The 12,738-nt window shown below is 45.3% G+C and overlaps 1 protein-coding gene across 4 annotated transcripts in view; it reads right to left on the bottom strand.

Moving 5' to 3' along the window:
- Nucleotides 1–279: 279 nt before the first annotated feature.
- Nucleotides 280–12,738, bottom strand: part of LOC124116079 — a 56,319-nt gene continuing 43,860 nt past the window's right edge. For all 4 annotated transcript variants that reach the window (XM_048401681.1, XM_048401680.1, XM_048401679.1 and 1 more), the window contains 6 exons: nt 12,041–12,148; nt 8,606–8,706; nt 7,332–7,398; nt 6,502–6,608; nt 3,280–3,710; nt 280–2,437 (listed from right to left, as the gene is read on the bottom strand). In XM_048401681.1, the coding sequence (XP_048257638.1) occupies nt 2,205–2,437; nt 3,280–3,710; nt 6,502–6,608; nt 7,332–7,398; nt 8,606–8,706; nt 12,041–12,148 (1,047 nt within the window). In that variant the 3' untranslated portion in view covers nt 280–2,204. The remainder of the gene's footprint in view (nt 2,438–3,279; nt 3,711–6,501; nt 6,609–7,331; nt 7,399–8,605; nt 8,707–12,040; nt 12,149–12,738) is intronic.

Below are 12,738 nucleotides of genomic sequence, written 5' to 3'. Positions count from 1 at the left end.
TCGACAATCAACACACAATGAATGTCACTGACCCACATTTACAAATATGGAAACGTCATAGAACAAACCAGATGACGTCACCTATGAACGTGAGTCACCTATAACTATGACATCACCTAACAACGGGCGTGATAATGGCCTGTTGTCAAGCAATATGAGGGCATTATCAAGTTACAGTGGCCCCTCATTTCTGATAACATGCGGGCGGTTTAATGATAATTCTAAACATTTAAGCTATAATAAGTGAGTGAGTGAGTATGGTTTTACACCACTGTAAGCAATATTCCAGCAATATCACGGTGGGGGGACACCAGAAATGGGCTTCACACATTGTACCCATGTCGGGAATTGAACCCGGGTCTTCGGCGTGACGAGCGAACGCTTTAACCACTAGGCTACTCGACTGCCCCTATTTCATTTACAATAATTTCATTGAAATCATGTTCTTAAGTATTGAAGCATTTCACTGACAGGTCGTGTGTTTGAGACGCGGAATATTGAAAGATTTTTACTTTTTGTTTAAATGGAAATAAAAAACGAAATGTGTGGCAAACTTTATGATGATGTGGTCGGTGCCTAAGAACCAAGACTATAATTTTTTTCAGCCTTGGTTAATCTGTGCCACGTGACGAAACAATACATTACAATGTAGACCCAGACATGATGTGACTGACACTGACCTCGATTACTGACCCGTCACGTGATCAGTATTGACCTGTCACGTGATGAATATTGACTCATCTGCTAGAAAACAAGATGGCGTCTGGTACGAATATTTCACGGGTTGTAGCAAAGTTACTGTTATGAAACAGAAGATGGTTTAAAAAATGCATAAACTTTAAGGTGAACTTTGGTATAACAAAACAAGTGAATACTGTTGATGAGGTAAATATGCAAAAAAAGGACCCTCTGACCTGACCCCTTCACTGGTTCTGACAGGACCACCTCAGAGGTTGGGTCCACGGGTCCTTGTCTTCGCATATGGACCTCATCAAGAGTAATTATTTGTATAATATTTGCCTTGGTCTTCTGTACCCTGCCCATCAGCAAAACACCATTGCATACTTCCATTCATCCAGTGAGTGAGTGAGTGAGTATGGTTTTTACGCCGCTTTTAGCAATATTCCAGCAATATCACGGCGGGGGACACCAGAAATGGGCTTCACACATTGTAACCATGTCGGGAATCGAACCCGGGTCTTCGGCGTGATGAGCGAATGCTTTAACCACTAGGCTACCTGACCGCCCCCCATTCATCCAGAATTATACAGCGTATTATATCTCCATTCTAAAAAAAACTACTTGTAACCTAGCTCTACATTCAAAACACAGTATGTTTATCTCCATTCTACCATGACTAAATAAAACGCAAACTCTTTGGTTTCGAGTGAAGCGGCATGGGTTGAACCAAGTGTTTTGAGTGTGTTGTCGATCAGAAGTTACGGAATAACCGACAACTGCCTTTAAACAAAATAGGGCGATCTGTATGCTCAAGCAGTTTGTTTACACCGTAACACTTCTCACGAACTTATGACAGGCACTGAAAGCATATGGCACGACAACTTCGAAAGCTAACATGAGGTGGGAACCCCTAAAGAAACAGCAAGCCTTGCAAAGGTTTTGTTTTACACTGTGTGTCACAATTATCACGTCATATAGCTCATTGTGACGCAAAAGATATGATGTCACAGTCATATATACAAAAACGCCCAATAGCAAGCTCTCTGTTGTCCATAAAACGTGAAATACATTCTTTTTGAAGATTGCTATCATATTTTCTGCACGAAATATATTGCCACACATACTTTGAATATTGTAGTAACCACAACTTTGCATTTTGTAACCTGTAATTGTACAAATAATTATTTAAATACACCTACTGACAATGACTGTATAAGAAGAACTATCCTAAAAATATTATGCCCCATCAAATCAACTATATCTAATCAGAGGAGGTTTATTGTGATTTGATACCTATGATAAACCAATCAAAATCGAGTATTTTCAAAAATTTATGGTAGAATATAGGTTAAGTTGTGGGTATTCCAGCACATGTATCCTTGCATAAATAAAATATCTGGCAGCTTTGATAAAGCTGGATTATGAATTACCCATGTAAAACTCATTAATCTTCAATTCACACTCGAAATGACTATGATCACACATAATAATGATGAAATGCCAAATTTTCAGATTTGATTGTCTCATGAAATTGTCATCAAGGCATTCAGCACACATTTGGGACAAGCAAGGGGAAGTAACCCCTGCCTGCTGTAATACTGTTTCAGCACTGTCGCACTGTATGGGAGTTTGTTGGGTCCCTCAGTCAGTTCGCGGTCGAAGCTGACAAGCACCTCGTCTGTGAACGTTGTCCTGGTGAAGTGATGGCCGCACGTGAACAATATGGCACTTTGGGGATCGTCAGGCTGGACGGTGTCTGGAAGTCAACAGTGGTGGAAGTTTCAGAAACATGTTTTACATTATGGCTGGACACTGGGATTTACAGGATCTTACAAACTGACTGGACTAGCACACCACAGACCAAAGGTCGAGGGGTTTACACAAACATTCAGGTCTTACAGTCCAGTTCATCCTGGCATTGACACTTCACAAATTTATAGGCCTGGCAAAAAATATCAAAAATCAGAATTATCGTGGATGGGAAGAAATATTAACAATTATCAATACCAAATTGTCGTCATTGATAATAACTTAGGCTTAAAAAAATAAAGAATTGGTTCTCAGGCAATGTTTTTTGAAAATATAGAGCAGGTGGGCGTTTTTTTTGGTTTTTTGGGGGGTTGTTCAGACTAGGATGTAACCAATAAACAGTTGTGTAATCAATAAACAATTGTGTACAATCAACCTGGGAAAGGGCCTCCCTACATGTATTCCTTGATAGTAAAATACTGGAATACAATATTTGACCGCCATTGGACTTGAAGTATTTGAGGATTTTTAATTATTTTAAAAAAAATGGAAATAGAAACAAAACGTGCGGCAAACTTTATGATGATGCAGGCGGTGCCTGCGAACCAAGACAATTTTCATTTTAGCCTTACATAAACTATTGTGATGAAATAAAAAAATTATTTACTGAATCAGACTTGTTAATGTCAATTGATAAAGATGGAAAGTAAATGCTTTTGTTATAACTTAAATGTCCACAAAGTAATCCCTGCATAAATGTGCCACCACTCACCCGTGGAGTGAAATATCTTGATTTTGTATTTTTTTCATATTTGCTCAACATGAAATCCAAGCACCCCATACACTCACCTGTCTGTGTGTCCTTCCTGTCAGCCTGTCTGTTCGTCTTCTCCTCCATCTGCACCTCGATGTGATCCATCTCATTCCTGGTGAGGGGGATGTAACTCCGGGAGTCTGCGTGTTTCTGCAGGTTCTGCACAATGTCCTGCCACAGGCGGTCGTACGGTATCAGTTTGTCACAAGGCTGGATGTCAACCCTCGGTCTGGTCTGGGTCGGCTCGGGTTTGACGTCCACCATGTCTGCGCCCGAGTCTGCTGCCCTGACAGCATGGTGCTGGAGCAGGGACATCCACTGCTTGGGCAGCGTGTTGGGCTTCCTGGAGGAGCTGCTCAACACCGAGTGCAGCAGTTTCAGGCAGAAGTCTGTGGAGAACTTCTCCAGGAACTCGCCTGACGGGCCCAGCAGTGCAGCAGGAGCTTCTTCATGCTTATCATGGCACCTAGGATCAGACATAAGAAGGACTGATGCAATCTCATTAAAATCTGATCTTAGTTCTCGCTGCAGCTAAACAAAGATCTGAGGACATCCCATTAAGGGTCACGTCAGAACGACCTGTCATACAACCAATCAGAGCGTCGCTTACCAGATCATGAAAGTGACAGTCGGAATGTGTTTTTTAATCATGCAACCACGAAATATTTAACATGGGGTATATCCATACAATCTAGGCCATCTACAAGCCATTCCAGAACATTCTTCTTATCAGTTTTAATTTTTTTAATCGAGAATATGTCAAAATATGTTTCTAAGCGTAGTCGCCAGTTTGAAACTAGTGTCGTAAAGCTCAAGAAAGCTGCCTTCTGATTGGCTAATGTCGATTTCTTGTCAGTCATTTCATTGGTCGGTCAAAATTCGCGAAAGGTCGTTTTGACATGACCCGTAATGGGATGTCCTCAGATCTTTGTTTAGCTGCAGCGAAAACTAAGATCTGATTTTAATGAGATTGGGACTGATGTGACTGAGTCTGGTTTCATGATGCAGTGAACAGTAGCTTACTTACTGTAGGTACACATGCATTATACCAGACACTAATCCGCCATGTTTGTTTGATGCTACTAATAAACTATTTTGAATCTACTTTGGTAATTAAAGATTTCATTTACTTACAAAAGCATTTAATTCAAGGCGTTGAGTGGGGGAAAGCCCCCTAAACCCTAAACCTAAACCCCTGTTGTTTTAGCGAGGCAACAAAAATGGCGTCTGAAAAACATAGAAACTGTTACTAAGGAATGAGCTCGTGCATATCCCTTACAAAAATGGTGGAAGGTGTCCGGTTTACTGCATTCTTGCCGTTACTGTACTTCTTCAATGATGGTTCAGGTCCTTGTAAATTTCAATTAATAGAGGCTGGATCTTATTAGAGGCTAGCTCTCATTGGGACTGGATCCTAATAAATACCGACTCTTATAAGAGAATGCCTCTTTGAGATACTGGCTCTATAAAGGACTGGCTGTTATTAGAGGCTGGCCCATTTGCTTTTGTACCTGTGATGAGATGGGACAGCTTAGTTAGACATGGTATTCAAATGTAATAAAGGGGATATCATAAGCTGGAGCTGACCTGACCCTTATTGGAGGCCCGGGTCTTACTTAGTGTGAACACAGGTACCTGAAGAGCAGGAGGCTGAGATTGGGGGCAAGCTGTGTGAGTTGGTGCAGGACAATGTGTGACACGTACCTGAAGAGCAGGAGGCTGAGAGTGGGGCTAGCTGTGTGAGTTAGTGCAGGACAATGTGTGACACGTACCGAAAGAGCAGGAGACTGAGAGTGGGGGCGAGATTTGTGAGTTGGTGCAGGACAATGTGTGACACGTACCGAAAGAGCAGGAGACTGAGAGTGGGGGCGAGCTGTGTGAGTTGGTGCAGGACAATGTGTGACACGTACCTGAAGAGCAGGAGGCTGAGAGTGGGGCGAGCTGTGTGAGTTGGTGCAGGACAATCTGTGACATGTACCTAAAGAGCAGGAGGCTGAGATTGGGGGCGAGCTGTGTGAGTTAGTGCAGGACAATGTGTGACACGTACCGAAAGAGCAGGAGACTGAGAGTGGGGGCGAGCTGTGTGAGTTGGTGCAGGACAATGTGTGACACGTACCTAAAGAGCAGGAGGCTGAGATTGGGGGCAAGCTGTGTGAGTGGGTGCAGGACAATGTGTGACACGTACCTAAAGAGCAGGAGGCTGAGATTGGGGGCGAGCTGAGTGAGTTGGTGCAGGCTGAGAGTGGGGGCGAGCTGAGTGAGTTGGTGCAGGCTGAGAGTGGGGGCAAGCTGTGTGAGTGGGTGCAGGACAATGTGTGACACGTACCTAAAGAGCAGGAGGCTGAGAGTGGGGGCGAGCTGAGTGAGTTGGTGCAGGCTGAGAGTGGGGGCGAGCTGAGTGAGTTGGTGCAGGACAATGTGTGACACGTACCTGAAGAGCAGGAGGCTGAGAGTGGGGCGAGCTGTGTGAGTGGGTGCAGGACAATGTGTGACATGTACCTGAAGAGCAGGAGACTGAGAGTGGGGCGAGCTGTGTGAGTGGGTGCAGGACAATGTGTGACACGTACCTGAAGAGCAGGAGGCTGAGATTGGGGGCGCGCTGTGTGAGTTAGTGCAGGACAATGTGTGACACGTACCTGAAGAGCAGGAGACTGAGAGTGGAGGCGAGCTGTGTGAGTTGGTGCAGGACAATGTGTGACACGTACCTGAAGAGCAGGAGGCTGAGAGTGGAGGCGAGCTGTGTGAGTTGGTGCAGGACAATGTGTGACACGTACCTGAAGAGCAGGAGGCTGAGAGTGGAGGCGAGCTGTGTGAGTTGGTGCAGGACAATGTGTGACACGTACCTGAAGAGCAGGAGGCTGAGATTGGGGGCGAGCTGTGTGAGTGGGTGCAGGACAATGTGTGACACGTACCTGAAGAGCAGGAGGCTGAGATTGGGGGCGAGCTGTGTGAGTTAGTGCAGGACAATGTGTGACACGTACCGAAAGAGCAGGAGACTGAGAGTGGAGGCGAGCTGTGTGAGTTGGTGCAGGACAATGTGTGACACGTACCTGAAGAGCAGGAGGCTGAGAGTGGAGGCGAGCTGTGTGAGTTGGTGCAGGACAATGTGTGACACGTACCTGAAGAGCAGGAGGCTGAGAGTGGAGGCGAGCTGTGTGAGTTGGTGCAGGACAATGTGTGTCACGTACCTGAAGAGCAGGAGGCTGAGAGTGGAGGCGAGCTGTGTGAGTGGGTGCAGGACAATGTGTGACACGTACCTGAAGAGCAGGAGGCTGAGAGTAGGGGCGAGCTGTGTGAGTTGGTGAAGAAAGATGGCTTCCAGGTCGACTACCGCCAAGTCATGCTTTTCCCAGTAGTCAAGCACCTGGACAGGAAGAGATGGGGATGAATCAGCTCAGACTGTCACAATTATACATATCACAACACAATCTGCTTTCTCTGGTGAAACAATATACAATTACAGACTTTATACGTGGTCAATACCTCAATCTAGGTCGATATTGATATTTTCGAACCCATAAAAACAGTTATTAATCTTATATAAATAATAATGAATGAAGAGACAAACTCAATTGAACATACAAATTCAACATCTCAAACTATGTCAGCTACAATAACATTAGGAGGTGCCAAGAAACAGAGACATCTGATTGGTTTAGGTTTGGGGAATTCCACTTCTGGGTAATTCCCATTCTATTTTTAATAACTCAAGTCAATACCATAAATTATCAGACCTCACATGGGAGTTAATATGTGTTTCTGTCAAATGACATGTGACCGATTCTAGGCCATGGATATGGTGGAACACTCGCATTATATAGTATAATATGGTAATAGTACAGCTTATCATGATGTTGACAAACCAGTGGTTGATAGCATGAGCAATCATCCATGACAAAAGAAAAAGAAATTGACACTCAAATGGACTCATAAAGTACCGAAGGCTCTTTTGTAAACCTGACAAGTAATAGTGTGTCTACTGTTTTATCCCTCATATCATGATGATTATGACTGTCAGACAAACCAGTGGCTGATACCATGAGCAATTAAACCATGCCAAATGTGATTAAAAAGATTCTGGACTCACCTCAACTACGATCACATTCAGCTCCTCACGCAGCTCAGACTGGGTGTTGTCACCACTCACTGTGCATCTGACAAAGAAAATACTGTTAACATGCAGACTAGCTTTACTTGCAGGAAGACTTACAGTGAAACGGTGCAGTAGGCTTGTGGTTAAAGCGTTCACTCAACATGCTGAAGGCCCAGGTTCGATTCCCCACATGGGGACACCAGAAATCTTTAGCTGCTATAAATCCCTTGGATCTCGAAAACTGGTCCAAACTCTTCCATTTATTGTCATATGACTTTTTGTAGATCTGCGAAGCACTGAGACTGCCTTGGCTGTTCTGGCTGAATATGCTCTACTGATGAGGTTGAACGTCATATGTTCCATATGCAATGTTAGTAGACATTTTTCAACTTGAAAGTAAAGGTTCAAGATCAAGACAATCTCATTAAAATCAGTTCTCGCTGCTGCTGAACAAAGATCTGAGGACATCCCATTACGGGTCACGTCAGAACGACCTTTAGCAAACTTTGACCGACCACTGAAATTACTAACGTGAGGTCGACATCAGCCAATTAGAAAGCAGCTTTCTCGAGCATTACGACACTCGTTTCAACCAGGCGACTTCCATTTCAGACTACGCTTGAAAAATATGTTGACACAGTTCTTGATTAATGTTTTGAAAACAGAACAAACAAGCATTCCGGAATGTCTACTGCATGGTTGAGATTGTATGGCAGTGCTTCACACGTACTGTGCAACGCCTCTTCCATTCAAATGTTTATCCCAGATAGACGATGATTTTAACGAAACCAGTTGTACGGGCCGTAACTGTCGTTCTGAATACCCAGTGTTAACGTTTTTGAGGACATGCCGACTGTCACTTTCATGATCTGGTAAGCGATGCTTTGATTGGTCGGATGAAAGGTCATTCTGACGTGACCCGTAATGGGATGTCCTCAGATCTATGTTTAGCGATAGCGAGAACTCAGATATGATTTTTATGAGATTGAGATCAAGAACACTTAAGTCTCTTTGGCATCCGGGGGGTTAATGCTCTTCTCCTGCTGTATCATGGTGGTGAAAATAATCAAGTATGGACCAGACATTCCACGTGATCCAGTGACTGATGTCATGAGCAGATCATCGGAGTATGCTGACGCCCTATCACCAAGTCACAAGCCTAATCACTCAATCAATTAAGTCGCCTCTTATGACCAGCTTGGGACCTATTCTAACCTGGATATCCCCACACGCTCACAGTGCACATGCCCCAGCATTAATGTCGGTACCTGATGTGGTGCTGGATGACTTGGATGCTGAAGAGACGGAACGTCTCCGCTGACATGAACGGCTTCCTGTCCGTCAACACCTGCAGCTGACACAACAACGCCTGCAACAACAAGGACCATAGCTAAACAAGCAGTAGAGCTGGGGACATTGAGGCAGAGTGTAGGACTTACTACGTTAATTTACTGACATGTCACAAGGCACATGTTTCTGTTTAATGGTAATAGTTTTTGACAGATAAAATGTAGCTAGGACCAGGAATTTACTGGCTGACGTGACTGGCAGCTGGACAGTGTATAGGTGTCATGGCTGACCTGACTAGCAGCTGGACAGTGTATAGGTGTCATGGCTGACCTGACTAGCAGCTGGACAGTGTATAGGTGGCATGGCTGACCTGACTAGCAGCTGGACAGTGTATAGGTGTCATGGCTGACCTGACTAGCAGCTGGACAGTGTAAAGGTGTCATGACTGACCTGACTAGCAGCTGGACAGTGTATAGGTGTCATGGCTGTCCTGACTAGCAGCTGGACAGTGTAAAGGTGTCATGGCTGACCTGACTAGCAGCTGGACAGTGTATAGGTGTCATGGCTGACCTGACTAGCAGCTGGACAGTGTATAGGTGTCATGGCTGTCCTGACTAGCAGCTGGACAGTGTGTAGGTGTCATGGCTGACCTGACTAGCAGCTGGACAGTGTATAGGTGTCATGGCTGTCCTGACTAGCAGCTGGACAGTGTAAAGGTGTCATGGCTGACCTGACTAGCAGCTGGACAGTGTATAGGTGTCATGGATGTCCTGACTGGCAGCTGGACAGTGTATAGGTGTCATGGCTGACCTGACTAGCAGCTGGACAGTGTATTGGTGTCATGGCTGACCTGACTAGCAGCTGGACAGTGTATCGGTGTCATGGCTGACCTGACTGGCAGCTGGACAGTGTATAGGTGTCATGGCTGTCCTGACTAGCAGCTGGACAGTGTATAGGTGTCATGGCTGACCTGACTAGCAGCTGGACAGTGTATAGGTGTCATGGCTGACCTGACTAGCAGCTGGACAGTGTATAGGTGTCATGGCTGACCTGACTGGCAGCTGGACAGTGTATAGGTGTCATGGCTGACCTGACTAGCAGCTGGACAGTGTATAGGTGTCATGGCTGACCTGACTGGCAGCTGGACAGTGTATCGGTGTCATGGCTGACCTGACTAGCAGCTGGACAGTGTATAGGTGTCATGGCTGTCCTGTCTAGCAGCTGGACAGTGTATAGGTGTCATGGCTGTCCTGACTAGCAGCTGGACAGTGTATAGGTGTCATGGCTGACCTGACTGGCAGCTGGACAGTGTATAGGTGTCATGGCTGTCCTGACTAGCAGCTGGACAGTGTAAAGGTGTCATGGCTGACCTGACTAGCAGCTGGACAGTGTATCGGTGTCATGGCTGTCCTGACTAGCAGCTGGACAGTGTATAGGTGTCATGGCTGACCTGACTGGTAGCTGGACAGTGTATAGGTGTCATGGCTGACCTGACTAGCAGCTGGACAGTGTATAGGTGTCATGGCTGACCTGACTAGCAGCTGGACAGTGTATAGGTGTCATGGCTGACCTGACTAGCAGCTGGACAGTGTATCGGTGTCATGGCTGACCTGACTAGCAGCTGGACAGTGTATAGGTGTCATGGCTGTCCTGACTAGCAGCTGGACAGTGTATAGGTGTAAAGGCTTACGTGACTAGCAGCTGGACAGTGTAAAGGTGTCATGGCTGACCTGACCATGTACAATGTATAGGTGTCATGGCTGACCAGATCATGTACAGTGTATAAGTGTCATGGCTGACCTGACTATGGACAGTGTAAAGGTGTCATGGCTGACCTGACTGTACAGTGTATAGGTGTCATGGCTGACCTGACCATGTACAGTGTATAGGTGTCATGGCTGACCTGACTATGTACAGTGTATAGGTGTCATGGCTGACCTGACTATGTACAGTGTATAGGTGTCATGGCTGACCTGACCATGTACAGTGTATAGGTGTCATGGCTGACCTGACCATGTACAATGTATAGGTGTCATGGCTGACCAGATCATGTACAGTGTATAAGTGTCATGGCTGACCTGACTATGGACAGTGTAAAGGTGTCATGGCTGACCTGACTGTACAGTGTATAGGTGTCATGGCTGACCTGACCATGTACAGTGTATAGGTGTCATGGCTGACCTGACTATGTACAGTGTATAGGTGTCATGGCTGACCTGACTATGTACAGTGTATAGGTGTCATGGCTGACCTGACCATGTACAGTGTATAGGTGTCATGGCTGACCTGACTATGGACAGTGTATAGGTGTCATGGCTGACCTGACTATGGACAGTGTGTAGGTGTCATGGCTGACCTGACTATGTACAGTGTATAGGTGTCATGGCTGACCTGACTATGTACAGTGTATAGGTGTCATGGCTGACCTGACCATGTACAGTGTATAGGTGTCATGGCTGACCTGACTATGGACAGTGTATAGGTGTCATGGCTGACCTGACCATGTACAGTGTATAGGTGTCATGGCTGACCTGACTATGGACAGTGTATAGGTGTCATGGCTGACCTGACTATGTACAGTGTATAGGTGTCATGGCTGACCTGACTATGTACAGTGTATAGGTGTCATGGCTGACCTGACTATGTACAGTGTATAGGTGTCATGGCTGACCTGACCATGTACAGTGTATAGGTGTCATGGCTGACCTGACTATGGACAGTGTATAGGTGTCATGGCTGACCTGACCATGTACAGTGTATAGGTGTCATGGCTGACCTGACCATGTACAGTGTATAGGTGTCATGGCTGACCTGACTATGTACAGTGTATAGATGTCATGGCTGACCTGACCATGTACAGTGTATAGATGTCATGGCTGACCTGACTATATACAGTGTATAGATGTCATGGCTGACCTGACCATGTACAGTGTATAGGTGTCATGGCTGACCTGACTATGTACAGTGTATAGATGTCATGGCTGACCTGACCATGTACAGTGTATAGGTGTCATGGCTGACCTGACTATGTACAGTGTATAGGTGTCATGGCTGACCTGACTATGTACAGTGTATAGGTGTCATGGCTGACCTGACTATGTACAGTGTATAGGTGTCATGGCTGACCTGACTATGTACAGTGTATAGGTGTCATGGCTGACCTGACCATGTACAGTGTATAGGTGTCATGGCTGACCTGACCATGTACAGTGTATAGGTGTCATGGCTGACCTGACCATGTACAGTGTATAGGTGTCATGGCTGACCTGACTATGGACAGTGTATAGGTGTCATGGCTGACCTGACCATGGCAATTGGACAGTGTATCGGTGTCATAGCTGACCTGACTATTGACAGTGTAAAGGTGTCATGGCTGACCTGACTATGTACAGTGTAAAGGTGTCATGGCTGACCTGACTATGGCAATGGGACAGCAGGTGTATGTCGGCAGCAGTCAACCAGTCCCCGGCGTCGACACACTGTATCAAGGCAGTGGTGATCTGGCACAGGTGAGGCAGGTACTGAAATAAGTGGAAATGTCACTGTTAGCTCTTGGGTTTGCTTCATATAAATACAACTAATAAACTATGTTAACTGTAGATTAGACTTAAACCAAATCATGCACCAACCTGGAGTTGAAATGATGCACTTCATACCATTATATCAGGACTTATCACTACACTCAGCAATATTCCAGCTATATGATGCAATATCTCAAGTCTGGGCCCTGTGTCACAAAATAATCATAGCAGTATCACTGTTGCAAGTCTATGTTAAAGTATTGTAAATTTTACATTAAATTATATATTTTTAATACTCATCCTGTCTCACTGTTCGTCCATGATAAAAAGAAACAACCATGACAAAGACTTGAAAAATTGAAGAGGAAAAAATGGAAAAAGAAAAAACCAAATGGATTCCCTTGGTGTAAGCACTTCACCACACCATGGCGATTAAATAGAGAATCAGTTGACTGGGGAAATCACACCTTCAGCGCATGTAGGTCAATCAGGGTGAAAAGCGTGACCATGGTGATTGCTAGGTGTGTTCGGGTGAATTGTTTTTTAGAAGCTGGAAACCTTTGTTTAGCCACGTTTCCACTTAGGATACT

This window comes from Haliotis rufescens, unplaced genomic scaffold (assembly GCF_023055435.1).
Source record: "Haliotis rufescens isolate VD_foot unplaced genomic scaffold, xgHalRufe1.0.p SCAF_23, whole genome shotgun sequence".
Lineage (NCBI taxonomy): Eukaryota > Metazoa > Mollusca > Gastropoda > Lepetellida > Haliotidae > Haliotis > Haliotis rufescens.
Note: the sequence above shows the minus strand (reverse complement) of the source record. Positions and strands in the feature narration are given on the sequence as shown.